General features: G+C 39.9%; 11 protein-coding genes across 11 annotated transcripts; 6 read left to right on the top strand and 5 right to left on the bottom strand.

Annotated features, from left to right (window-relative positions):
* Window positions 1-630: 630 nt before the first annotated feature.
* Window positions 631-3,570, top strand: V1514DRAFT_274358 (SNF2 family N-terminal domain-containing protein; the record flags this gene model as incomplete). The annotated part of the gene is made up of 6 exons (XM_066924852.1): window positions 631-920; window positions 978-2,046; window positions 2,102-2,174; window positions 2,249-2,427; window positions 2,514-2,818; window positions 2,883-3,570. The coding sequence occupies 6 exons, from the start codon at window positions 631-633 to the stop codon at window positions 3,568-3,570; spliced, it is 2,604 nt and encodes an 867-aa protein (XP_066786226.1).
* A 32-nt stretch (window positions 3,571-3,602) lies between these two features.
* Window positions 3,603-5,814, bottom strand: V1514DRAFT_355405 (RNA-binding protein 39; the record flags this gene model as incomplete). Its single annotated transcript, XM_066929632.1, has 6 exons — window positions 3,603-3,904; window positions 3,962-4,195; window positions 4,263-4,700; window positions 4,760-4,981; window positions 5,035-5,175; window positions 5,237-5,814. The coding sequence occupies 6 exons, from the start codon at window positions 5,812-5,814 to the stop codon at window positions 3,880-3,882; spliced, it is 1,638 nt and encodes a 545-aa protein (XP_066786225.1). The 3' UTR covers window positions 3,603-3,879.
* Window positions 5,815-6,024: 210 nt separating this feature from the next.
* Window positions 6,025-7,111, top strand: V1514DRAFT_323573 (Pre-mRNA splicing factor-domain-containing protein). The gene has a single exon (XM_066926272.1). It carries the CDS (start codon window positions 6,112-6,114, stop codon window positions 6,958-6,960), a length of 849 nt encoding a protein of 282 aa, XP_066786224.1. The 5' UTR covers window positions 6,025-6,111; the 3' UTR covers window positions 6,961-7,111.
* Window positions 7,112-7,146: 35 nt separating this feature from the next.
* V1514DRAFT_274275 (Aspartate/glutamate/uridylate kinase) lies at window positions 7,147-8,881 on the bottom strand (the record flags this gene model as incomplete). The annotated part of the gene is made up of 3 exons (XM_066924850.1): window positions 7,147-8,520; window positions 8,568-8,652; window positions 8,706-8,881. 3 exons carry the CDS (start codon window positions 8,879-8,881, stop codon window positions 7,147-7,149), a joined length of 1,635 nt encoding a protein of 544 aa, XP_066786223.1.
* Window positions 8,882-10,029: 1,148 nt separating this feature from the next.
* Window positions 10,030-10,819, top strand: V1514DRAFT_274030 (small GTPase superfamily; the record flags this gene model as incomplete). The annotated part of the gene is made up of 5 exons (XM_066924839.1): window positions 10,030-10,081; window positions 10,154-10,293; window positions 10,349-10,477; window positions 10,537-10,595; window positions 10,645-10,819. The coding sequence occupies 5 exons, from the start codon at window positions 10,030-10,032 to the stop codon at window positions 10,817-10,819; spliced, it is 555 nt and encodes a 184-aa protein (XP_066786222.1).
* Window positions 10,820-11,023: 204 nt separating this feature from the next.
* Window positions 11,024-12,304, bottom strand: V1514DRAFT_323565 (Endonuclease/exonuclease/phosphatase). The gene is made up of 2 exons (XM_066926271.1): window positions 11,903-12,304; window positions 11,024-11,845 (listed from the first exon to the last, which is right to left on the bottom strand). Exons 1-2 carry the CDS (start codon window positions 11,971-11,973, stop codon window positions 11,071-11,073), a joined length of 846 nt encoding a protein of 281 aa, XP_066786221.1. The 5' UTR covers window positions 11,974-12,304; the 3' UTR covers window positions 11,024-11,070.
* Window positions 12,305-12,518: 214 nt separating this feature from the next.
* Window positions 12,519-14,313, top strand: V1514DRAFT_361322 (tetrapyrrole methylase). Its single transcript, XM_066929703.1, has 2 exons — window positions 12,519-12,916; window positions 12,975-14,313. Exons 1-2 carry the CDS (start codon window positions 12,598-12,600, stop codon window positions 14,246-14,248), a joined length of 1,593 nt encoding a protein of 530 aa, XP_066786220.1. The 5' UTR covers window positions 12,519-12,597; the 3' UTR covers window positions 14,249-14,313.
* V1514DRAFT_323563 (uncharacterized protein) lies at window positions 14,121-14,982 on the bottom strand. Its single transcript, XM_066926270.1, has 3 exons — window positions 14,772-14,982; window positions 14,605-14,720; window positions 14,121-14,545 (listed from the first exon to the last, which is right to left on the bottom strand). The coding sequence occupies exons 1-3, from the start codon at window positions 14,799-14,801 to the stop codon at window positions 14,401-14,403; spliced, it is 291 nt and encodes a 96-aa protein (XP_066786219.1). The 5' UTR covers window positions 14,802-14,982; the 3' UTR covers window positions 14,121-14,400.
* Window positions 14,983-15,056: 74 nt separating this feature from the next.
* V1514DRAFT_349617 (armadillo-type protein) lies at window positions 15,057-21,802 on the top strand. The gene is made up of 8 exons (XM_066929377.1): window positions 15,057-15,626; window positions 15,681-15,729; window positions 15,787-15,849; window positions 15,900-16,055; window positions 16,105-17,883; window positions 17,955-19,589; window positions 19,652-21,030; window positions 21,093-21,802. Exons 1-8 carry the CDS (start codon window positions 15,253-15,255, stop codon window positions 21,727-21,729), a joined length of 6,072 nt encoding a protein of 2,023 aa, XP_066786218.1. The 5' UTR covers window positions 15,057-15,252; the 3' UTR covers window positions 21,730-21,802.
* Window positions 21,516-23,611, bottom strand: V1514DRAFT_323558 (uncharacterized protein). Its single transcript, XM_066926269.1, has 5 exons — window positions 23,272-23,611; window positions 22,950-23,210; window positions 22,811-22,899; window positions 22,501-22,746; window positions 21,516-22,437 (listed from the first exon to the last, which is right to left on the bottom strand). Exons 1-5 carry the CDS (start codon window positions 23,327-23,329, stop codon window positions 21,826-21,828), a joined length of 1,266 nt encoding a protein of 421 aa, XP_066786217.1. The 5' UTR covers window positions 23,330-23,611; the 3' UTR covers window positions 21,516-21,825.
* V1514DRAFT_287601 (uncharacterized protein) lies at window positions 23,408-24,228 on the top strand. The gene is made up of 4 exons (XM_066925225.1): window positions 23,408-23,678; window positions 23,726-23,786; window positions 23,849-23,978; window positions 24,032-24,228. Exons 1-4 carry the CDS (start codon window positions 23,634-23,636, stop codon window positions 24,135-24,137), a joined length of 342 nt encoding a protein of 113 aa, XP_066786216.1. The 5' UTR covers window positions 23,408-23,633; the 3' UTR covers window positions 24,138-24,228.
* Window positions 24,229-24,257: the final 29 nt, after the last annotated feature.

Raw genomic sequence — 24,257 nt, 5'->3', positions numbered from 1 at the left:
TTTATTTGAATAATTATAGAAATAATATTTGGCATAATTATGAATCTTGTATTTTTTTTTATTCGTATGTTAAAAAATTTGTTGAACTACAAATTGACATTGTTTATCTTAATTGCAATACTGCGACTTTTGTTCCAGTTTTTTCTTGCTAGTGACAATTAGATTGATTATATTATACCATATGAAATCGTGATGCTTAATTAAATTTCTGCCAAAAATAAGTTCCAACAAAATCAAAAGTTTTGTTGCTGTGTGTCGTTCGTTATTTGATGTTTACGCCTTGCTTGTACGTTCGTGAACGCGTTGCGCGCGCGCGAGATGATGATGATGAAAACGCGTCAACATTACAACACTTTTCACAAACGTACAGTTTAGCCTTACGGTTGTTTCCTAAAATCCGGGCAAAATAAAGGCATGCTTCGACGTCCGTTCAAGCCCCCGTCGCTTGTAAATAAGCCTGCATCTCAATCGAATGATTCTAATTTGAACGATTCACCGTCGCCATCACCTTCATCGTCATCGTCATCGCAACCCGGCAGTCAAAACAAGTACCGGTTTCCATCAACTGGTCCAATCAAGCGAAGTTTGAATTCAACCACGCAGGACAATAATGACGACAATAATGATCTGATGGTCATATCGTCTGTTACAAAGACTTCCATAAATGTTGTTGCATCTCCCACTGCGGCCAAAAAATTTAAGCCTCTCACGGTAAACAAGACCAAAGTCAATCTCCAGCAGCCACCAACAAAAAGTACATTCATTTCTTCTTCTTCAATCAATTCCATTGAAGTTAGTGCCATTTATTGTACTGCATTGTGGCGCAAAGTAACTACAAGGAAGCATAAAACATGGGATGGTGACGGCGTCTTGACACTACTAGGCAATGATTGCACTCTTCAGGATGCAAATGGCAAAAAGTGAGACCGGTAATAGGATTTTTTAACTTGTTTCATTGTATTAATACCATGTTTTAGCATCACCAAAACCAAAACTTCATTCTCGTCGTTATCTGCCGGAGAGACGTTCAAGATGGGATCTTATGAAGTTGAAGTTGACTCTCCAATCACCAAAGAAGATTACATGTCGGGACGCGTATTTATGAATTCGGAAGTTGTGCAACACTATTCAAATTACAATGTTGCAACTGACAAGCCGGCCACTATTTCAGGTAAACACTCGTCCGTGTCAACTGTGTTTAAATCACCCCTCACAAATCAGGACAATGTCAGTCTGTCAGGCAAGCAGCATTTGAATACGCCCACGCCGCGACATAATCCAAACTCACCACAAGCTCTTGTCATGCCTAAGCCTGAAGCAAGGCACGGCGAACAGATCGTTGACGTTGTTGTTGACCCGCACGTGACCCAATTTTTACGTCCTCATCAGCGTTTAGGTGTGACTTTTCTTTATAAATGTGTTATGGGCATGACCGAAATTGCAGGTACCGGAGCTATTTTAGCTGATGAAATGGGTCTGGGGAAAACATTGATGACTATTTCACTTATATGGACATTACTGAAGCAAAATCCGGTATATGGACAACAATCGGTGGCGAAGAAAGTGTTAGTTGTTTGCCCGGTAACGCTGATCAACAATTGGAAAAGAGAGTTTAAAAAATGGTTGGGCCCATTAAGGCTATCGGTTTTTGTGGCAAATCAAAAAGCTCAGCTTAAAGATTTTACCAAGGGCAAAGTGTATCCAGTCATGATTATTGGGTACGAAAAATTACGCTTGGTTCAGGAAGAATTGAAGGACGTCAAGTTTGACCTTGTCATATGCGACGAAGCTCATCGTATCAAAAGTGCGACAAACAAGTCCGCACAAGCGCTCAGGTCAATGCAAACTAATCGACGAATATTACTAACCGGAACGCCGATCCAAAACGATTTGAGTGAATTTTTTGCCATGATTGATTTTGTAATGCCAGGCTTGTTTGAAAGTTATAATCGGTTCAAAAGAGAATTTGAATTGCCAATCGTTAGATCACGACAACCTGAGGCTCGCAAGAAAGATGTAGAATTGGGCAAAGCTCGCTCTGAAGAAGTACGTGAAATATATCTACGGTCCTTTTGTTTTAATTTTCTAACTGTTTTGAAAGTTATCAAAGCTTACAGGAGCATTTGTTCTTCGACGAACCGCAGATATTTTATCCAAATATTTACCACCTAAGAGTAAGTTTTAAATATCTATTCACGAACATTTTTTTGTTAAAAAAAAAAAGAATTGCAACTAACAAAAAGGTTAGACGAATTTGTTGTTTTTTGCAAGCCAACCCGTGGTCAACTTGACATTTGCCAGCAATTATTAAACTCGGCCGTCATGAAATCAATGATTAAAAGTGATGACATGTCAAACCATTTGCGAGCCATTACGGCTTTGAAAAAAATATGCAACTCGCCACAAATTTTGCGAAATCAAAAAGATGTATGTTGACCAAAAAAAATTCTGATACCTTGTTTGTTATTTTTCGATTGATCATTATTTAATATCGAATTTTATTTTAAATCTAGGCTGAGAATTCGTTTTTGGATGATGTGATCCTGACAGCGAGTAATGACCCAACTTCGGGCAAGTTGCAGTTTTTGGAACGATTTCTTGAACATCTTAGCATAACCACGGACGAAAAAATCGTTTTGGTATCAAGTTATACTCAAACATTAGACGTTCTTCAAGATTTGCTCCGACGACTTGGCCTATCTTTTTTAAGACTGGACGGGTCAACTGCCATGAAGAAACGCCAGGACTTGGTCGATTCGTTTAACCGGCAGGGCAAAGAAGAATCTTTTGCTTTCTTATTATCAGCCAAAAGTGGAGGGTAAGCTTAGACACTTTACTTGATCAGTTGCATCATGCTTAACCAAAATTTTTTTTTTTTTTAGAGCCGGCATAAATCTTATCGGTGCGTCTAGACTCGTATTGTTTGACACCGATTGGAATCCATCAGTTGATTTGCAAGCCATGGCACGAATTCATCGTGACGGGCAATCAAAACCTGTATACATCTATCGATTACTCACGACAGGTTGCATTGATGAAAAAATCTATCAACGGCAATTAACCAAACAGGGCTTGGCAGACAGCTTAATGGATGGCAAAATAGGCGCTGCTGAAAATTCTTTTACCATGGACGAATTGCGTGATCTGTTCACCGTGCATCCGCACACGATCTGTCATACTCATGATTTGCTTGAGTGCATGTGCACCGGTAAAGGAGAAACTCTTCGTATGAGAGCTGAATCCAAAGACGAGAATGAGAATGAAGAAGAAGAAGAAGAAATTGAAATTGACACGGTGCGATGGATCTCTGCTAAAAATTTTATGGCAGGACAAAAAAGCCAGCCAACAAGACTTCAGGCAAAGTCAAGGCTAAAAGCATTACTAGATTTTTCACATATAGATCCGAAAACAATGCTGGCAACTAATGAAGAAATGCGAGAGGGTATTGATTCGACGAATATAGGCGACATAATCTTGCAACAATCGTTAGGTTCTGTGGTATCATATGTCTTTCGACGGATAGTACAATGCACCGAAGTTGACAAAATTGCAGAACACGCATTGCATTAGACTATATATATAGCAATACTTTAAAAATATATTATTATAAAAGTAATCAAATCAACTCGGAATATTGCCATTGTTGAGAACTTGTGGATCTCGCGTAGCAAGTTCTAAACAAAGAAAATTAAAACCATAATCGTCAAAAAAAAATTACCGTAGATAATGATATCGAAATTACAGTATGCAAAAAAAAAAAAAAAACAAAGAGAGAAACCGCAGGAGTAAAAATCTTTCAAGTTATAAGTCGAAAAACCGCGTCAAATCTGGAACAATTTTCTAAGCATAACAAAATCAATATAAAAAAACCACAATAATTTACAAAGCCTTTGATCGTGGAAATCTGTAAAAGTTTGTTAGTAAATCAGTGCCTTACACACTACCATCTGATAATACACACCTAATGGAGTAAACCATGTCCACCACTGGCGCTGCAGAGATCTGGCGACCACCAAAGAATCGGCCGTTGAGACCCTGGATTGCCTTCTCACCGCTGGATACGTTTTCAAATTTCACATAAATTTCACCCTGAGAATTAGGTTCTACAGCAATGTGAACAACTTCGCCATATTTTTCTTCACACTCTGCCTTCACATCTTCTTCTAATTCTTTGACCCAATCTGCACCATCCTCTCTAGAAAAACAATGTTAGTATCTTATAAAAGCCATCATATATTATTTCAAAAAAATAATAATCTTACTCAGCGGAGTCAAACATGTTGCTTAAAACAACGCCGCGAGAAGCTTGGCTCACGTTGACAGTTGGTTTCTTAGGCGGCGCTTCAGGAACAGGTAACGCATCTTCTTCCCTCATAAGTTTTCGCATAAGACTTTCCCTAGATACGGTATTAAAAGATACACCAGCCGTGTCTGCATCATCCAAAGCTGACGCCAGCGCACCAATTGGCTTTCTATCATCTCGGCCACGATTAGCACCTTGACCTCGCGAATCAAGCACTGGTACTGCATGAGAGTTTTGCGATGATGCATCACCTAGAGGAGCATTTAAACGACTGATTATCGATTCAGGAGCTTCGCTGTTAATTTTTTCGTTACCAAGACCAACCCTAATTGGACGACCACCTAGTTTGAACCCATTTAGTTCTAGCGCATTTCCAGCGCTCTCTTTAGAGCTAAACCTGCAAAATCAATATGTTAGCAAATAAAAAATCATAAACTAATACGTAATTACACATACTGTACAAATCCATATCCTTTCGATCGTTGTCCTGTTTCGTCCTTTTGCAAAACAACAAACTCAACTTCACCATACGATTCGAAAATCTGTTTCAAGTCTGATTCAGTAATAGCAAAATGAATATTGCCTACGTATAAGCGATGGTATGGACCATGACCGTCACCGTCACCGTCACCGTTTTCGTGTTGCTGTCTCTGCAGTTCAAGCGCTTGCTGAGCAGCTCTGTAGCTTGTTAGTTCTAATAATATTAATCTATAATATATAAACACACATACGCTGAAGATTCTGCACGTGCAATCCTATTCTTCTCGGCTTCTGTTAGCTGAACAATAACAGGAATATCCAAAAGTTTCTGGCCAGTCATGTTAATAGCTTTTTGAACAGTTTCAATATCGCGAAACTCCACATATCCAACTCTAGAAGAAAAAAAAAATTAGTATTGAATTAAAAATTTAAGAAAAACAAAAACTTGTTTACCCTTTTGAGCGGCCACTTATTCTATCTTTAACAATTTGCGCGTCGCGCACCGGTCCTGCTTGTTCAAAGAATCGAATAAGCTCTTTTGTTCGCAATCGAGCAGCAAGTTGCTGTACAAAAATAGTTCTCTGATCACGCTCGTCCTCGGTCAAGCGGGGCGATGATGCTCGAGGGTAATTTTCTCTGCTTGCTTCAGAGCGGCGACTTCCGGTGTCACGTTCACGTCGTCTAGTATCGCGGTCATCATCATCACGACCTCTCCTGTCGCGTTCTCTTTCACGGTCACGCTCTTCATAATATCTTGGGGATCTCGAACGATACCTGTGTCTTTCACGATCACGATCACGATCACGATCACGATCTCGTTCGCGTTCGCGTTCACGTTCACGACGGCGTCGTTCTCGAGATCTATCACGGTCCCTGTATCTTCTTTCACGATCATCCTCGTCATCATATTTATGCCTACTAGATCTTGAGTGAGAACGTTCAGACGGCCGGTCTTCTGATCTACTAACACTCTGTTCACGATGTGACCTCTCAATGGAGGTCTGCTCCGGTGACTCTGCTGAAGGGCTCATTGTAAAATAAATACCTAATATTTTACTCGAAATAGACACCTATTTATTAACCAGCAAAAAAAAATGGTAGTTCTCGTGGCTTGTCAGATTATTTTGTAGTGGCAAACAAATATGTCTGAAAAACACTTTTAAATCTTGTATATTTTAGTTACCCGGTTTTAACTTTTACTCTATACAATTAAAATGATGTTGCATTATTCATCGTGCCCATATAACTGAACAATCGACCTATTCAATATTGAACAAACAAAACGAAAGGTTTAATCTTAATAAATTTAACAATATTTTAAGTTTAAAATGGGTGGTGGTGATCTTAATTTGAAGAAATCATGGCATCCAGGGTTGATGCGCAATCAAGAAGCAGTATGGAAGAAGGAGCAGGAAGCACTTGACGAGAGAAAGAAGATTGCCGAACGACAACGAGAAATTCAAGAAGAAAGAGAAATGAATGAGTTACAAGCCATGCAAGAAGCTGCTGGCGGCAAAAAACGTGTAGATCGGGTTGATTGGATGTATCAAGCTCCGCAAGGTGGCAACATGGGCGTCACGTCTGAGGTTGAGGCATTTTTGTTGGGCAAAAACACAGTTGATGAGCTGCTATTACAAGCCGAGGGAGCAGCAGTGTTGAAGGAAGATCAAGATAAGTTTATGAAGGTAGACAGCGACGCAAATTCGTCCAGGGATGTTGCCACCAAAGTTCGCGAGGATCCAATGTTCATGATTCGGAAAGAGCAGCAGGCTGTGGTTAATGCAATAAAGAATAACCCCAAGAGAATGGCAGAATTAAGAGCTGCTAGGGATCACTCTAGGAGTAAGGTGGAAGAGTCGTCTAGAATAAGCAAACCAAGTACTTCGAGATCTTCAAGAGATAAACCTTCATCTAGAAGTCATCACCATCATAGTTCTTCATCGCGACATCGGGATTCGGAAAGAGATTTTGAAGCTAGCCATCGACATTTGTCAAGTCGACGGCACCATATCTCATCAAGAGACTATAGTCGTGAACGGGATAATGATAGGCGTGATTACGACAGACGTGATTACGACAGACGTGATTACGATCGACGGAGTAATAACAGAGACTCAAGGCACAGTAATCGATCGGAAAATGACGACCGGACACGGCGAACAGAAGTATCTGCATGAGTAACCATAGGAATTATTGTACATTATATAATATCAAAACATCATTAACTTTTCGGGCATTCGTACATGAGTCAAAAATTCGTAACAACCCGCTGCGTTTAAAAAAAGCAAGACCATGAAAACAACGCATTTCCATGTCACGCGTATAAATGAAATCGTACATCTCTTTATTTTTAGTAAATAAATCTAATTCAATAACCAAGGTCTGCTTTCAAGTAGTTCGGGCCCAGTAGGTCCTAATGGCTGACACAGTAGATGCTGATGTAAAACGTTGAGAGCCTTTAACGCGTCTTTCTTTTGCACAACACATGAAATGTTAATCTCACTAGCACCTTGAGAGATCATTTCAATGTTGATACCAGCGCTTGCTAATGTGGAAAACATCTTACCAGCAATACCAACCAGTTGCTTCATTTGCTTACCCACTAGAGAAACAATGGTCATATCGCTAATAAGATCCACGCTACCAAGCCGCCTTAATTCCTCAACAGCATCTTTCAGTTCGTGATCACGCAACTCTGAATGCAGAGCCATTGAAACGTGAACTTCAGAGGTCGAAATAAGATCGACCACAAGTTCCCATTTCCGTAAAATTGCAAAGATTTCAGCCAAGAACCCATGCGAATGAAAGCGCTTGTTTGAATGAACATTTAGCACAATAATATCTTGCTTAGTCGTGACTGCAGTGGGTTCTCTCTTTTTTGAGTTAAAGAAGCCAGAGGAAATTCGTTCTAAAGAAGTTGGGGGATGTGGAGGTGTCACATCGCCTCGCCTGGAAATATTGTCCGGAAATATAACAGTACCTTCACCAGAAGGATTTTCAACATTTTTAATTCTAATAGGAACTCGAGCTCTGATCACCTGTTCCATTGTGAATGGATGAATAACTTCTGAGCCATAATACGTCAGCTCTGCAGCTTCGTCAGGAGTGATGATTGAAATAAGTCGCGCAGTAGACACTTTCCTTGGATCTGCAGTGAAAATACCATCAACTTCTTTCCAAACTTGAAGTTCATAAGCGCCAGTTCCAACTGCAGCAAGAGCAGCACATAAATCAGTATATCCTCGTCCAATAGCTTCCAACAGTCCACCGGGAACAATACCAAAATATCCCGTAATTACCGGAACCTTATCCCCGCAATTCAAAATTTTCTCGGCTATCTGTTCAGCAATAAAGTCATAAAATTGCTGATCAATGCCAGACTTTGTGTTGTATCCAATAGGGATGATCGAGTCAAGATTGACGTATTGTGCAGGAACACCACGATCATTCAATAAACTTGCCATAAACTGGCAACTAAGCTTTTCGCCAGTTCCGATAATGTTATCTTTGGTACGGGGGCTGATCTCATCGATGACCTGAGCTGCAGTGAGAAATTTTGTAAGAAGAACACATTCTTTATCTATGGCGTCTTCAAGGTCTTTTAAAATCTCCGGCGACTTAATAAGGGAACGGGCAACTGAGAAGTGGTCTTGCTTTATAGTTTCAACAATGTCTATATATTTTGTGGAGCCATGTTGTAGTGCGCTTTTCGCAGCTTGTAGAAGTCTAAAACGTTTCTTTTGTGAGCCAAAGAAGGGGGCAATGCCATTACAAATGTTATTACATACCTATTTGTTGTGCCTTCAGCCTTGGTATCAGTGCTTCGCGCAGAACAGACAATTGCCACTCGGTAGTCAGCTACGTAGGCCCTTCGAGTAGTTAGGATTGAGTTATGATATTTTACTTAAAAAAAAAAACTTACTTGACAATATTTTCCACAATTTCCGTCGGGAATTTTCCCACGCTAGTTCCTCCGAACTTTTGAATAACCCATTGCTTGTCGTCGCTCACTGACCGAAGACTGGCCAGGCTGCTAGTCAAGTCATTAGGCAGACCATTATCGCTTGAAGAGCGTTCGTATACACCAGGATGCGGCATTGCAAAGCTTACAGGTATGATATGCCTATCCTATTTACTCAGATCAAATAGTTACCAGTTGTTATGTTCAATGAGCTGTCCTTGTGACGACCGGGATGAGTCAATGCCAAATTTTTTTGGGTCACCGCGGATTCCTCGGCGCGCCGCACACGCTACATAATAGCGATCGATGCTGCCTTTTCTTCAAAATCAATCACATTGTTGTTCTATTTTTTTTTTTTTTCTAGTAGGTTTCTTAAGAATGGACTCCAATTGGAAACAACATTGTCGTACTAGGAACCTTTTAAACACAATGATTGGTCACGTGATGCTGCGGTCGTCACCGAAACCAAGCTCGCGTGTGGGTTAATTCGTAACTCTGAACAATCAGATTTGACATATTTTGTCGTATCGAATGAGACAGATTGTGAAGTAGTAATACTGTTTAGTTTTAGACGGACAGCACATATAGACGCAGAAAAAAATAAATTAATCAAGATTGATCATAACTCCGCTCCAAGAACGTAAGTAATCCCAACGTAGGGGCGTGCGTTTAATCAACAAGCTAAATCTTGTTAAATGACGCAGCTTACCGTCACAGCAGACTTTTCATTGTATTGCCGAACGGCCGTCGTGATCTTCATTGTTGACAATTGCAAAAATCTTGGTTTGACTTTATTTAGCGCTACGCCAGTTCGGACATTTCACACATCGTATCTTCCAAAACGTCAAAAGACCTCTGGCTCCGTGAGGTGTAAAACCCCCGGCACCAATCATTAGTGCACAGTCTGTAACACCAAAGCGCGCAGAGCCACACATTTTTCGATTATTTTGTGGCCGTTAAGCTTCATTCGGTCTGTCAACTCTGTCAAGATTACAAAAAGTGTAAAATCGATACCATTGACCTGACTGCACGTGGCGTGTACTGGCTGGTGTTATGAATAATAATGCGCAAGAAACCGAATCATTATAGGGTCGCAAAATAGCGCGTATAAATGTGCCATTTTAAGTACTGAAGCTTCGACAAAGTATCTTTATTGTCTTCGTTGGTAGGTTTAAATCATTCAGCAGTTTGTTGATTTCCTTTTATTTTGAATACACCACTCTACCTTCGCTCTTAAACTACACCTGATCGTTTTTTTTCTGTTAAATTATTGTCAGAATTGGAAATGGCCCCTCCTCGTCCTCGCAAGATAGCTGTTGTGGGTTCTCGAGCTGTCGGTATGTTGTGCTTGCTGTTTATCAGTACAAATGGCAATTTTGGTACTCTTTCATGGGCTAACTATTGAAAAGGTAAATCTTCATTGACAGTTCAGTTTGTGGAGGAACACTTTGTTGAAAGCTATTATCCAACTATCGAAAATCAATTTTCCAAAATCATTCGCTACAAGGGTCAAGACTATGCAACTGAAATTTTAGATACCGCTGGTCAGGTAATAAAAATATTTGTCTTGGGTCTTGTTTAATCTCTGACAATCAGATTTTTAGGACGAATTTAGTATTATGAACCAGAAGCATTCCATTGGAGTTCATGGATATGTTTTGGTTTATTCCATTACGTCTCGATCATCGTTCGATATGATCCGAGTTATTAGAGATAAAATATTAAATAATACGGTATGTTGTAGAAAGAATTTTTTTTTTTTTTTGTTTTGGTTGTTAAATTAGGAAATTAGGGAACGGAATCAATACCCGTTGTCATTGTTGGAAACAAGAGTGACTTGGGTTCCCAAAGGTAAGTCAGTTGTGAAATTTAGTATACATCCTCACTGACCTTGATACAGAAAGGTTGAAACGGTCGAGGGTAAAAATTTAGCTATCGAATGGAACTGTCCATTTGTAGAAACCAGTGCTCGCCATAATGCCAATATCGCAAAAGTCTTCGAACTTTTGATTGCTGAGATTGAGAAATATCAAAATCCGGCTCCTGATCAAGCTGGCAAATGCGTTATATCATAAATCACAGTTTCATGGCTTTCTCTTATTCGGTTCATGAGCTTCCATTTATTTTTGTGAATTTATTCATCACCTAGCAGCACCTTGTTTAAATAGTTTCATTGGGAATGGATGGGTTGGAGTTACAATAGCTTGCGCACAAATGAGAAGTCTTTAGGAATATTGGAATATTGGATGATTTTGCTATCATGTTTTTTTTTTAATCATGCGTTTTATGATCTAATTTGTACCATAATTAATTAGCGAACGTATTATTATTTCGATTTTGATTTTTCTGGCGCCACAATATTTGCCACTAATGGCCGATGATCACTCGACAACACATTGTCGTCAAATCTGTTTGCTAACACGCCGACACTCTCGACCGACATATTTGGGCTAACAAAAATATAATCAATCCGCTGTTGTCGTACATTTTTGCCAAAGCCAGTGAAAGTATTGACATTTCCATATTGGCTACGTGCAGCTATAAAAGCATCCGTCAGGTCTTGTTTTAGCTCAATGTAAGGAGTTTTGTCGGATTCAGAGTTCAAATCGCCACCAAGAACCAATATGTCATGTGTCTCCAAGCTTGAGATAATTCTTCTAATAAGCTTTGCACTCTCATATCTAGAATTTTCACCTTCATTGTCTAAATGTGTATTCAGTGCGTATATTACCCGATCCAAAGGCTTGTAACGTAGCATTGCTACATTGAGGATGCGATAAGATGCGGCGTCCCAACCTTTACTTGGAAAATCAGGTGTTTCGCTTAGCCAAAATGTTCGATTAAGCTCAACATCAAACTGAGTACTTTTGTAGAGGATCGGTGCGTATTCACCTTTAGTTTTGCCGTCATCCCGTGCCACGCCGCAGAATTTCCAGTCATGTCCAAGAAGAGCAAGCAGGTCCTCTAGCTGTTTGTGCAGTACTTCTTGTAGCAAGACAATTGTAGGTTGATTAAAAGAGTTGAACAAGATTGATGAAGCTATCAAGTGCTTTCTTTCATTCCATGGTCTTTCTTCTTTAAACGGGCTTGAAGTTGCATATCTGTACTCATTAAAATGGTCACGAGTTAATTACGACTAGCTAGCTCAAAAGGCATACCTGATATTATGAGTGTAGATTTTAACTGCAAAATTTTTTTTTGAGTCTTTCCATTGAAGTTTGATATTCATTGTTTTTGACTGCACTTGTGAGAAAATATTGAATCGCGAGGCGGTGTGAATTTATGGATTTAAGCAAAATTGTATTGTCATGACGTATGGCCGGGTGCAGATCATTATGCCATTTGCACATTAAGACTCGACACGCAAAACTTAATGGCATTGTTATTAAATAATCATAAGTTTGTCGTGTTACTTTTTGTTGTTAGCTGATTTAGGTGTTAATTAGTTGTTCGACAATGATGATGGGACTTGAATCTACAATCTTTGCGCAAATTTGACTTGTTAATAATAAGAATGCCAAATTATAAAAAATGTTTTATTATTTTTCTATTATTTGTACGTTTACTACTGCTCAATTCTTCAGATAATATTGCTACATTAACGTGAAGCTGAATATCGACTCCACGTCAAATTAGAATGATGAGATGTGGCGGTACTAAACCAAAAATAAGGTTCAGGGGTCAATGCCCTTGCGCCACACTGCCGTTGCTTTGCGCGAGATTCGACAAATTTTTTGAGGCTTAAATTTTTTGATATGTAATACTTTTTTGCGCCGCCACACTCTCGAGGAACTCTTTTAATATCGCCGTACAATCTCTTCGTCCAAGAAATTTGACAAGGTTGTATTTGAAAATGCCCGGGCTACTAATTTCTCAAAGTTGCTCAGACCAGGTTCATTTAATAGTTGGCTCGAGTGCTCTTTCGTTGTCAAGAATTTCCAGGTCCCTCGACTGTGGCGCTTCGGTCGTGCTTATTGCTCCTCAGCCATCGACGCCGTTATCGAACTCAACGACCTGGAATGCAGAATTACAAGCCAAACTTTCTCAGTTTAGTAAACTGACTTGGCTGGATAGAGAGTTTGATTTCCAAGACCTTACCACTCTTGGAAGGACTGAAGTCGATAAGGTCGTGGACATTGTTTTCGTAACTTTACCAAGTTCGTCGCCGCTACGTAAGTTTATAGCCTTTTTTTTTTTTATCTGCGACTCGACAGTATCTAAATTGAACAGGCTCCAAAATATCAGAACGGTGCAAGCGGCTTAGGATTCCTGTGAATGTGGCGGATTCACCAACATTGTCTACCTTCACATTACTTTCTACCCACATGGACGGACCTTTACAGTTTGGTGTAACTACATCAGGAACGGGCTGTCGCTTGGCAAGCAGAATCCGGCGAGAACTCGCCAGCACTCTTCCTCGAGATATTTCAAAGGCTTGTGAAAAAGTGGGCAAGTTAAAACAAATTATAGAACAAGAAGATGCTATAGACGACGCTGAAAATGCAGTTTATGACGAAGTTGGTCATAATGACGACGATGCTGTCCAAACCCACAAGTTTAACGAATTAGTCATTGAAGAAGATAGTAGCATAGACAAGAAGCGGAAACAGAGAATGCGATGGCTGTCGCAGATTGTCGAATATTATCCTCTTTCGCAGCTTTCATCGATATCAATTGATGATTTGTCTTCGCAGTATAGGCATAACACTCAATTTGTTATTAATGAAAGTAATACCAATAAAAATGGAGTCATTTCACTTGTTGGCTCTGGGCCAGGGGCACCGGGTCTTCTTACAACAGCTGCTCTTTCGGCAATCACTACAGCGGATCTTGTTCTAGCTGATAAACTTGTACCTGCCGGCGTACTCGACCTGATACCTCGACATGTTGAGACTTTTATAGCAAAAAAATTCCCTGGAAATGCTGAGGCTGCTCAAAAAGAATTATTGGAGATGGGATTAACCGCTCTCCGACTCGGTAAAAACGTTGTGCGGCTTAAGCAAGGAGATCCGTACATATTTGGCCGTGGTGCCGAAGAGTTTATATTTTTTTCAAAGCACGGATTCAAACCGGTTATGATTCCTGGAATCACTTCGGCTCTCTCAGGCCCACTTCTTTCAGCAATTTCACCCACTCATCGCGAAGTTGCTGATCAGGTGCTTATATGTACTGGAACTGGTCGCAAGGGCGCTGCGCCTGTAATTCCGGAATTTGTTGAGTCTAGGACCACAATTTTTTTAATGGCGCTGCATAGATTACGGGATGTGGTAGGATGGCTGAAAGATGCTGGCTGGAGGGTAGATTTACCTTGTGCTATCGTTGAGAGAGCGAGCTGCCCAGATCAAAGAGTCATACGAAGCACTTTAGAACATATACCTGAAGCGTTCGAAGTTTTAGGAAGCAGACCGCCTGGGATACTGGTTGTAGGAAATAGCTGTGCAGTAATTGAAAGTCCATCAGCTGGTGAAAAGTGGTGTATAGAAGAAGGTTGTTCATTGTTTTAAATAAAAATTATAGCATTGCATTTAAGAAAACAGAATTTGCTGAGGTCAACATGACCACGTTATGGAAATAGTACATCCAAGCACTGGCTGGCAACAATGTTTTCTTAATACATCGGCCGAATAGACAAATCATATAATCCACCCGCAAATAGCTAATCATTCTTATTTTGATTGAGAAATTTGGTTTCGTTAACTTTGTACTCGTTCTTTTCCCATGCTCTGATAAATAGATATTGCCTTACTCGTTTCGCTTGTTCTATCATTGCAGCACTGACAATGATTGAGCTGCAAAGAAAACTAAGTAATCGTTTAATATGCAGGATTATTTTAAGATTACTATAATATTTCTATCTTACCCTTTAATTGGAACTGGCCATGAACGGAATCGGGCAGAGAGCAAGTGAAGTGCGAATCCTCCAATAGATGCATAAATTCCGCCTGTGATTGCGCCATAGATAAGCCCTCTGGTAATCTGTAAATCACATTAATAGCTTACAATAAAAGCTATAATGTATGTTCGTACAATTGGGCGTAGGTTTGCATCTGTTGCCATTGCAGCAAAAGAGCTTCCAGATCAATTATAAGCAACTTTGAGTAGCTTGGTCACCAAGTTGTTCATCTGTAATTAAATTTTGGTGCTAGTCAGCGTGTGTAATAGCAATTTTAAAGCACTTTGAAAATAATCGCAATGCAATCTCTACTTTGTATCCGTATCGGTGCTATGGTAACGATCGCATCGCGTAGATTGTACGTTAATTAAATGCTTGCTTTTTTTCCCCTTCCCAACCGAGAAAGTGCGACTTTACTTGCTCCACCTACGCAATTTTTTAACAATACCAAATAGGTTTCAACATCAGTAATTGGTTTGCACTGTCTCACACATAAAGATTCATTAACCAATTGATTGGTGAATCGATTGCCAATCCATAAAATTGGCAGTGCCCAATTAGAACCGGGACTATATTGGTGGCTCTTGAAACTTCCACAACTGCTAGCTGTTCAGAATGGCACATCTCTCAACCAGCACCGGCACGTTTGATCCAGTACTACCCTCAGAGTTTGATGCCAGTAGATTACAGTCTCTTTCAGCAGACAAGCAACATGTGTTCATATTTTCGTGGCTAAGTGATCTATACCGGTTCCTGGAATCATTGGACAACGACGGCGCCAGTGCACATCAAATGTTTGTTAAAAACGAACTGGCGAAATTAATACCTCTTTCCACTACACTTCTCACGCGCCCAATTCGTGTTCTTACTGGAAAATGTTATTACGAAATTTTTAGCAAAGGTGATAGGAAGACGTTGTTTGACGTGATCAATGACCATCTCAATGCTATCAATAATGGAAAATCTGATAAAAATATCGAGTCAAAATTGTACGTCAAATTTTGCAACATGTTGCTCATGTCGTTTTTCTAATCAGATTTTAGATTTCTCGTGTATGCAATTGGAGATATTTTCGCGGCAGGAGGGGAGAGTGTAAGAGCTTTATCAGTGTGCCAAATCAAGACTTCCACTAAATAATACATAATATAGATTTTGGCAATGGCAGCACATGCAATTTTATCGCTCACAAGGCTTATCAGAGGCTCAAGCAATGTAAGATTTAAGCTATATTTGTCCGGTTCATATCTAATGACTAGAGACAGAATGCTGGTTATCGAAGTACCATATTTCATTCAATATCTCAAGTTGTCAGCACCACGGGGTCTTTTTTCGACGAAAACCTGGGCCGTGATTTATGGAAAATTGCTAAAAATGCGACTACTGATAAGTCATACCTTGTCCGTGTGGAGGCCCTTAATGTGAGTGCAGGATAGCATACCTAATAGCTAGTGCTAACATGCATGCAAGGCTCTCAAAGAACTTTTCAGAACTGGGCCGCATTTCAATAACGTTTCAGATCTTGACGGTCTTAGATTAATCGTTTTAAAAGCATTTGACACGCCGCAAGCCTTGGTGAGAAAGTCTGCAGCCGCCTGCTGGGCAACGGCCCTGTCAGCAGTAAGCACGACCATAACGTCAGTAGTCGAAGTTCCAGCAAAAAAAAGCAAGAAGCGCGAAAATACACAATCTCCACAAGATGAAGGCGCGCCACCGCAACTTCCACAGCAACCGACCAAGAAGGTTGTTCAGCATATAACGTATACATTTGAAGATGCTGTTAGACATTTAGCTACGGCCTATACAAAAACGAGCGTTTCCACCAAGATTCGTGCCGGTATCATAGAGACATACACTGAACTTTTCTTTATGATTGGAACAGCAGAGATTGAAGCAAATTATCTTACAATCACAAAGTGCTTACTAGACGATGTCTTATCTAATTCTAATATTACGAATAATCGATTTAGGAATTTAACAGCGAGAAGGCATGTTCAGTTTCTTCTTCATGATGTAATTGGTCAACAGCTGCTGGGTGAGACTGGTCGGATAGCTTCCGTGAAGATCTTAGTGAACGAATTTTTAAAAAACTATCCGACAGTAATGAAAGACCAATATGAGCCCTCGAAATATGCATTAACAGGTGCCATTAACGCGTTGAAATATTTTATTGAAGTTCTAGGGTCAGGAATCTTATCAGAACAAGCTTCACTTCGGGATGCTCTGCTTCTAGTTCTCCAGCATTCAAACTACACAGTACAAATTGCAGCCTGTTCTTGCATTCGTGCGTTTGTTTTGCATGCTCCAGCACAACTTGTACCCGTAATCAATGCGATTATGAACAACCTCAACCGGGATATTGCTGTTTTAAGAGGTCGTCGGTCGTCTCACGACGTTGCTGGAAGATGCGTCGGCTTTGCAAACGGATTGGCCTCGGTTATTGCTATAACTAATCTTCGCCCTCAATATGCATCTCTTGACCTTACTTTCCGATTATTTTCGCTTGCTACATCGTTACTAAAATCTAGTGGAGACGTTGATGTCCGTGTTTCGACGACACAGATACAGGTAGCATGGACCTTGATTAGTGGACTGATGTCACTTGGTCCAAATTTTGTTAAACTGCATCTTAATCAGCTGTTACTGTTATGGAAAAGTGCTCTTCCGAAGCCTCTTTCGAAGGATTCTGTCGCAGACAAAAACTCATTAGAGTACAGTTTCCTTCTGCACGTACGCGAATGCGCTCTTTCATCAATTTTCGTGTTTCTTCTGTTTAACGCTAAGCTTGTTACAAATGATGTGTCCAAAAGATTAATTGTCATGTTGCAAAATACGACTGCTTTTTCTAATTTGATTATTTCCAAAAGGATTGTTGAGGATCCAAACATGAGACTCTCTCTTTCACTTCATCTAGAAGACTATGAAAGAATGGTTCAACGACGCGTCTTTCAGTGTTATATTGCCTTAATTGACATGAATCATGGGGATGGACTTCCTGCTGATATTTTGACGTCTGCAATATCTTTATTTGCTGATTCTGACAATTATTCGACTTCTCCATTAAGTACAACAATAGCAGCAAATGCAGGCTCGTTTGAATCAATATGGGATGTCGTTGATAATTACGCGTATGGAATCAATAGTTTCATCAGAGAATTTGACGTTGTGGGATTTGAAAAGAAGAGCGGTTCATCAGAAGACAAAAACTGGTTAAACAAAAATTCATTTCTGCAGAGCATCGAACGCGCTGTAAGTCGATTTTTTATAAGTATATACATTATATATATATATTTAAAACAACTAACTTACTTTGGACATAGTTACATGAACCAACTATTGGCGCGCAAGAACATGATTATGTTCATATTCTTAGACAACAGGAGAATCAATCTGGAATTGAGCCCTGGCACAAATATCCAAAGACAGCGTCAACTGCAGTGGTTGACTATTCAATTGAATTATTTGCTAGATTATTGCCTTTGCAGGTGGAGAGGGTCCAGCAAAGTATTTTGGAGCAACTAGCTTCATTCCTTGGCGCATCCTCGCTTTCTAAAGACCCAGGTCGTAAAGCTGCTATAACTGCAAATACTACAGTTGCTCTTTCTGGTACACTGAAGCTTTTATCGGTTGCAAAGTCCAACCAGCGGCTCGGATTACAAGGGGAGTCAGTATTAAAAATAATTAATGAAATATTGGGGTCAATTGCAATTGTTGACGATGCATCAATTAGATTGATTGCTGCCGATGCTCTGGGGAGGCTGTGCGCGATTGGTAACCACAACTTTACTGCTATCCAAGTGAAGAAGACCGTGGATAGCATTGTTAATATTAGAGATCCTAATGCTCGTGCGGGGCTTGCTCTTGTATTGGGCTATATTCATAGTCATGTTGGAGGAATAGCTGCTGGATTCTATTTAAAGACTATGATTGGAATATTAATGTCTCTAAGCAGTGATCCGCATCCGACAGTTCATTATTGGGCACTAGCTGCATTATCCATAATAGCAGAGTCTGCTGGATTGACTTTTTCAAGTTACACTTCCAGCACAATCGGAATGATATGTACTCTTTATCTATCAGATACCCATAACCTTGAGTGCTCTTCAGTGCTATCGTCCAATTTAGAGATGGATCACTCTACAGTCGAAGTGCTGGCACATTGCATAGATGCCTTAGTAGGTGTTCTTGGACCTGATTTGCAAGACACTCCGAAGAATCGTGAACTTATTGGATTGCTGATTCATGAGCAATCATCAGAAGAAGATCCATTTGTGGTTGTGGAAGCGATAAAATGTTACCAACACGCAATATTGTTTGCCCCGAGATTTTTCAATATTCACAGCTTTTGTATCAAAATTGCTAAATACTTAAATTCACCGATTAAAGATCTTCGAGATGCTGTAATCGATGGATACTACCAACTTGCTCAAACAAACGTGAACGAAATATTTCGTCATACAGGAAGAGGCTTAGAATCTCTCATTTGGTTATCTTACGATATGACCCCTTGGCATGAGGGACTTAAGAGTATCATACGAGTGTGGCTATCTCAGACTGGTATATCAGAGGCTCGAGCATGGGTTTCCAGAGTACAAGCTATTCAAGTTAAATTGGTAGACCGAAAAAGCAAAAGACGGATCAATAGTTCCGGCATAACCGTGGTCGAAGAACCTGATCTTGGAGATGAAGAAGTGGCATCATTTGCTGCAGCTGAGTCTGGACCTGGGTCTAAGTCTGCTGCTAGTGGTAACGAGAATATCGGAGAGCCACTTAAGTGGCAAACCAGAGTGTTTGCTCTTGTGTGCCTTGAAAAGGTTCTTGCAATGAATCGAGATACTCCAGAAAACTTAATAGTCAAAATTTCAGATATTATTCGGTCCGCATTTTCTGCATCTACAGCAACAGTTTTAGAAATGAGAATTATGGGCGTACAATTACTTGATGATATTTTACAGGTATGATTTAAAGGTTTTTTTTCTTTTTTTTAACATTTTTTTTTAACTTACCGTTTAAATAGACTTTTGGCAGCACTGCAGATCCCGAATTTCCCGAGTTTGCATTGCTTGAGCAGTACCAGGCGCAAATTGCTTCAGCGCTCACGCCAGCTTTTGCGGTAGACTCATCTCCAGAACTAGCTGCAAAAGCTATTAAAGTTTGTGCTAATTTTATTGCAAGCGGAATCGTGCAGGACGTGGCGAAGATGGGCCGAATCTTAAAACTTTTAACAAATGCGCTAGAAAGCTTGACTGCTGAAGGAGGAACTATTAGCTTAGGAGATCTCAAGGTGTTAAATGGGAATGCGCAAATAATGCTGAAACTTGCTATTTTGTCTGCATGGGCGGAATTAGAAGTCGCAAGTGCCGACCATGACTATTTGTTAAATGTTATAGCACCTCACATTGAGATACTAGCACCTCTTTGGTTATCAGCACTTCGAGACTTTGCACAGTTAAGGTTTGAGCCCGAAACTGGCGGCAATGGTGTCAACCTTAATGGTGATGTAGGAGGGGGGCGCGATAGCATTTTACAGGTTTATGAGTCTACTTGGCTTAAGCTTGTGACAGCGATTGCAGAATTGTTGGAACAATCACCGGATCTGATAATTTCTGCACTGAATGGTTCCAACACCTTGACTAACGAAAAGAAAGACGAAACTAATGATGGCCCTGCTGCTTTCTTTTTTGTTCTTTTTGGAATATGTTTTGAGGCCCTTGTGAAGGCTCCGAATGGCGACACGTTAGCTAAAAAAGAGGAAATCCCGGAAATTTTGCAGGCGCTTAAGAAAATTCTTATACCGGAAGTTTGTGGAAATTCCATATATCAAGAGTTGGTTTTTGCGGAGACTATTGACCTGTTTGACAGGACTTTGTTGACTGAAACCTACAATTGTCAAGATCCGCTGCTTGACATTTTGCGCAATTTATGTTTAAACCATCCAAATGCAAAAAAGGGTGGACTCGAAGTCAATATTGGCACAAGCGATCGAGTAACCGATGGAATCAATCAAATGTTTGAACTACTTCGCGGAGTGATTACTGTATTGGTGCTTATTCATCCAAGCATCTCAGACTTTGCAACGAATCCGCCACGGCCGTTAACCAAAGAAGCAATTTTTATAACAAGAAAAGCTTTAGATGCTGTCAAGGACATGATTGAATGCTTCCCAGTCCATATCCGTATTGATTTATATGCTTCGGTTTTGCATATTTATAGCTGCTTTTTAGAGACACCTTCTTGCCAGGAAGAAGTGATTCAACTACTTTTCCAACCGTTAAAAGATGTTTTACGCAACATTGTAAAGTCATGCCAGGAATCTGACTCGGAAATATACACCCAGCTGCTTCAGGAGATTCGGAGTTTTTGGGCATTACTTATATCTATTTTAGAAAGGACGGCGTATGTTGATGCGACATGGTTTTTTTTTGGCAAGAAGTGTAATACTAATATATGTTTACTAGGAATGTGTCCTACAAGGATGGTATTTTACTGCGTAAAAACGTCCTTCTTAGTATGGTGGTGGTGATTTCGTCTTGCGATCAAATCTTATCGCCCAGTGACTCGTTGATTGAAGATTGTTGCAACTCGATTGTGGACGCGTTTAATGATCCCAACGTGCTACCAGTGGCCTCACAATGTGCGAAATCGCTATTGCTTACATCCAGCAGAAGCTCTTTTACGCAAATGTTTGGTCAAAAATTACTTCCTCAACTTGTGGCGCTAGCTACTAGAGATGAAGACATTTCCAGTGATTCAGTAAAAATTTCTGAACTAATCTGTGAAATTTTAGTCGAGTTTACAAAGTCTTTGGATAGTGAGCGGATTGCTCCAGCAATGGCCATATGCATTCCTGCAATTTTATTTTCTGCCAAGGAAGATAAGCCATTGGAATCACAAAAACGGCAGCTTGTTGAGTTAGCAGGCATAGACGGCCTGACGTTTAAGAACGTGGCGGCGAATTTAACTACCACCCAAAGATTTCAGTTAGAAAGGATTTTGCGATCTCGTTCAAAAGAAGGTACCATCGCAGATGAGGATGATGGTGACGAATCTCAACATGGTCCAACAATTGAACTTAAAATGAATTTTGGATTCTAAGGATAAAAAAAAAAAAATAATCCTAGTTTATATAGAAAAAGTAGTTATAAAGCAGCATCATTTTTATATTAAAATTTCCTATATGCAATGTATGACTTAACTTTTTTGCCATTTTAATTTTGCCTTCTCCCAGTTTTTGAAGCCACCAATTTCGTTAGAGATTTCATTAACTGCAGCAAACGTAGCTTTCAATTTTTTATCGTCAAGAAATAGTTTGGCGATTGAGAATCTGTTGCAGTCGCATATGCCATCTATTATTTCGGTGGTTCGAATAACGAAAGCAAGCTTATCCTGTACACTCCTGCTTCTTATTTTTTCTCCTTCTTGAAAAATGCCGTCTAAAAATGGATTAATGTAATCACCTTCAATGCCACCACGTCCAAATATAGTTTTAAGCGACTTTGGTGGCACGTTATGATAGAAATAAGCCAAAACATAAGCTCGATCAGAAACTGGTCGACGAAGAAGTTGAGTAAAATCATACAAGTTTGGTTTTGAAGGTAATGCAAATGGAGCTGAAACCAGCTCGATAGGTTTATATGGAGTTAATATTGCCTGGCTTAAAGTTGCTCCTGTGCTAAGATCTGGAACTGCAGTCACATTCGAAGAAGAAGTTGAAGTTGAGTGAGATTTTGGTGGAATGTTGGAATTTGTGGGTGATGAAGATTTGAGTTGAGATTGCAGTAGATGGCTGGGAAGAGTGTCAACCTGAGTTATAGGTATGCTAACTAATGGCTGAAAATTCGTCAAATGAGTTGGGAGAGAGTCAACCCGCAGTATTGGAACAGTAAAGGCTTGATTTTGTGAACTTGTAGGAATAGCATTCGCAGGTTTGACATCGTTAGACTTCTTTGTTTTCTTAGAAACTTGTATCTTTTTAGTTTCAGTTGAAATGTCTTTAATATCTGACGTAGATTGTGATGCCTTAGGTTTTGGCTGTGCAATTTCTGCCTTGGAAGGTAAGGTTGCTGATTGTTGTGTTAAATTGGTTCCCGGCAAGTTGGTCCGCTTACTTCTCTAAATCAATTAAAGTCAGAATGAAATTTTTTTTCATGTTTATGTTTATCCAACAGCCACAAACCTTTGACTTCTTTTTCTCCCATGCCAAAGCATTTATTTCACTTTTCACGTTGTTGTCGTTCGGATCTATTCGAAGTGCCGTTTTAAGGTCTAGCTTGGTTAAAAAAAAATTAAATAAATAAATAAACCATAATAAATACCTTCTTCTGCTCCTTCCAAATTACCTAAATTTTTTCGACTAACCGCACGTCGCCACAAGATCTTGAGGATGGTCTTGTCATTGTCCCCGGCATAGTTTAGCGCAGCCGTGCAATCCTTCTCCGCGGAAAACCATTCTTCTAGCTTCAAATAACATAAAGCTCGGTTTGAATAATAAACCGGCTCTTTAAAATCGACAAGAATTGCCCGAGTATAAAGCTCAATTGCTTCTTTGTATTCTTGATCAGCAAAAAAATCGTTTCCTAATGTCGTCAAAGTAAGTCCGGTTCGGTTCAATCTGTAAATAAGTACACGATAACTCACCTTGGGCCTTTAGTTTTTTTGCCAGCTCCAAAGCATGTTCCGACGAGACAGAAGTCATTTCAGCAAATCAAAAACTTGATACAAACCAGTCAGGAAAGAATCAGCTTGACGCATCAGATATCAACTTCTGTGGATGGTATGGAGGTTAGATCATAAATCCCAGGGTTGGGGTAAGCTATGGAAAGTATTGCATTGCCAAAACCATTTTTATCGATCGCGACGTGGATAATCATCCACATCATCTTACCACCACATATATACACTAATTGCATCCTGAACGCAGTTTACAAAGATAGTTTATAAACTAAGAAATTAATAACATTTGATTTTTTTATTTGGCTGTCCGCAAATCACGATCTCAAATGGGTTCAATCGGTATTCCAATCAAGCTATTCAACGAAGCACAGGTACGTGGCCATGAAGTCTTGCGTCGCTCACTGCTAACGATAACCAGGGCCATGTTGTCACTATCGAGCTCACGTCGGGTCAAACATACAGGGGCAAATTAATAGAAGGTGTGGCGTCCTTGTGATTGGGTTACTTTGAAAAGAGAGTTACTGACGCTGTTATAAATTAGTGGAGGACAACATGAACTGCCAATTGCGAGATATCACGCTGACAGCGCGCGACGGACGAGTTTCTCATTTGGAGCAGGTTTATATTCGCGGATCACATGTGCGATTTATTATTGTGCCAGATATGCTAAGGTGAGCTAGTATAGCGTGGTAGATTATTGAATAATTTGTTCTAATAGAAATAGGAATGCGCCAATGTTTAAATTAAAGGGATTGAAAGGCAAAGGCATCGGTCTAGCACGTGGAAGGGCTACTGTTCAGAGAGCAGCAAAGATCCAGAGGACGAGATAGAAAGGGCTGTATGACTGAAATGAGCCGGACTATGTATTTTTATATCAAGGAATCAATTATCAAAATATGTTTGATCGTATTATTATTCTGATGATTGTTGCCGTAGAAGCACTTTACTTG

The sequence above is a fragment of the Lipomyces japonicus genome, assembly GCF_038497905.1.
Source record: "Lipomyces japonicus strain CBS 7319 unplaced genomic scaffold V1514scaffold_1, whole genome shotgun sequence".
Taxonomy (NCBI): domain Eukaryota; kingdom Fungi; phylum Ascomycota; class Lipomycetes; order Lipomycetales; family Lipomycetaceae; genus Lipomyces; species Lipomyces japonicus.
The sequence above is the reverse complement of the archived record's forward strand: the minus strand, read 5'-3'. Positions and strand labels throughout refer to the sequence as shown.

What these genes read in the sequence shown, in the direction of transcription:
- V1514DRAFT_323558 (XM_066926269.1), bottom strand. Translation starts at nt 23,329, where the DNA reads ATGACTTCTGTCTCGTCGGAACATGCTTTGGAGCTGGCAAAAAAACTA. An exon ending in AAAAAAACTAAAGGCCCAAG is followed by an intron (nt 23,211 to 23,271) that starts GTGAGTTATCGT and finishes TGACGACATTAG; the next exon opens with GAAACGATTTTTTTGCTGAT. An exon ending in TTACTGTTCCAATACTGCGG is followed by an intron (nt 22,438 to 22,500) that starts GTTGACTCTCTC and finishes CCTATAACTCAG; the next exon opens with GTTGACACTCTTCCCAGCCA.
- V1514DRAFT_323565 (XM_066926271.1), bottom strand. Translation starts at nt 11,973, where the DNA reads ATGAATATCAAACTTCAATGGAAAGACTCAAAAAAAAATTTTGCAGTT. An exon ending in ATCTACACTCATAATATCAG is followed by an intron (nt 11,846 to 11,902) that starts GTATGCCTTTTG and finishes TAATGAGTACAG; the next exon opens with ATATGCAACTTCAAGCCCGT.
- V1514DRAFT_323573 (XM_066926272.1), top strand. Translation starts at nt 6,112, where the DNA reads ATGGGTGGTGGTGATCTTAATTTGAAGAAATCATGGCATCCAGGGTTG.
- V1514DRAFT_287601 (XM_066925225.1), top strand. Translation starts at nt 23,634, where the DNA reads ATGGGTTCAATCGGTATTCCAATCAAGCTATTCAACGAAGCACAG. An exon ending in CAGGGGCAAATTAATAGAAG is followed by an intron (nt 23,787 to 23,848) that starts GTGTGGCGTCCT and finishes GTTATAAATTAG; the next exon opens with TGGAGGACAACATGAACTGC. An exon ending in ATTGTGCCAGATATGCTAAG is followed by an intron (nt 23,979 to 24,031) that starts GTGAGCTAGTAT and finishes TAATAGAAATAG; the next exon opens with GAATGCGCCAATGTTTAAAT.
- V1514DRAFT_323563 (XM_066926270.1), bottom strand. Translation starts at nt 14,801, where the DNA reads ATGGCAACAGATGCAAACCTACGCCCAATT. An exon ending in ATGCAAACCTACGCCCAATT is followed by an intron (nt 14,721 to 14,771) that starts GTACGAACATAC and finishes TGTGATTTACAG; the next exon opens with ATTACCAGAGGGCTTATCTA. An exon ending in TGGCCAGTTCCAATTAAAGG is followed by an intron (nt 14,546 to 14,604) that starts GTAAGATAGAAA and finishes ACGATTACTTAG; the next exon opens with TTTTCTTTGCAGCTCAATCA.
- V1514DRAFT_349617 (XM_066929377.1), top strand. Translation starts at nt 15,253, where the DNA reads ATGGCACATCTCTCAACCAGCACCGGCACGTTTGATCCAGTACTACCC. An exon ending in AAAAATATCGAGTCAAAATT is followed by an intron (nt 15,627 to 15,680) that starts GTACGTCAAATT and finishes ATCAGATTTTAG; the next exon opens with ATTTCTCGTGTATGCAATTG. An exon ending in TCTATTTTAGAAAGGACGGC is followed by an intron (nt 21,031 to 21,092) that starts GTATGTTGATGC and finishes TATGTTTACTAG; the next exon opens with GAATGTGTCCTACAAGGATG.
- V1514DRAFT_361322 (XM_066929703.1), top strand. Translation starts at nt 12,598, where the DNA reads ATGCCCGGGCTACTAATTTCTCAAAGTTGCTCAGACCAGGTTCATTTA. An exon ending in ACCAAGTTCGTCGCCGCTAC is followed by an intron (nt 12,917 to 12,974) that starts GTAAGTTTATAG and finishes TAAATTGAACAG; the next exon opens with GCTCCAAAATATCAGAACGG.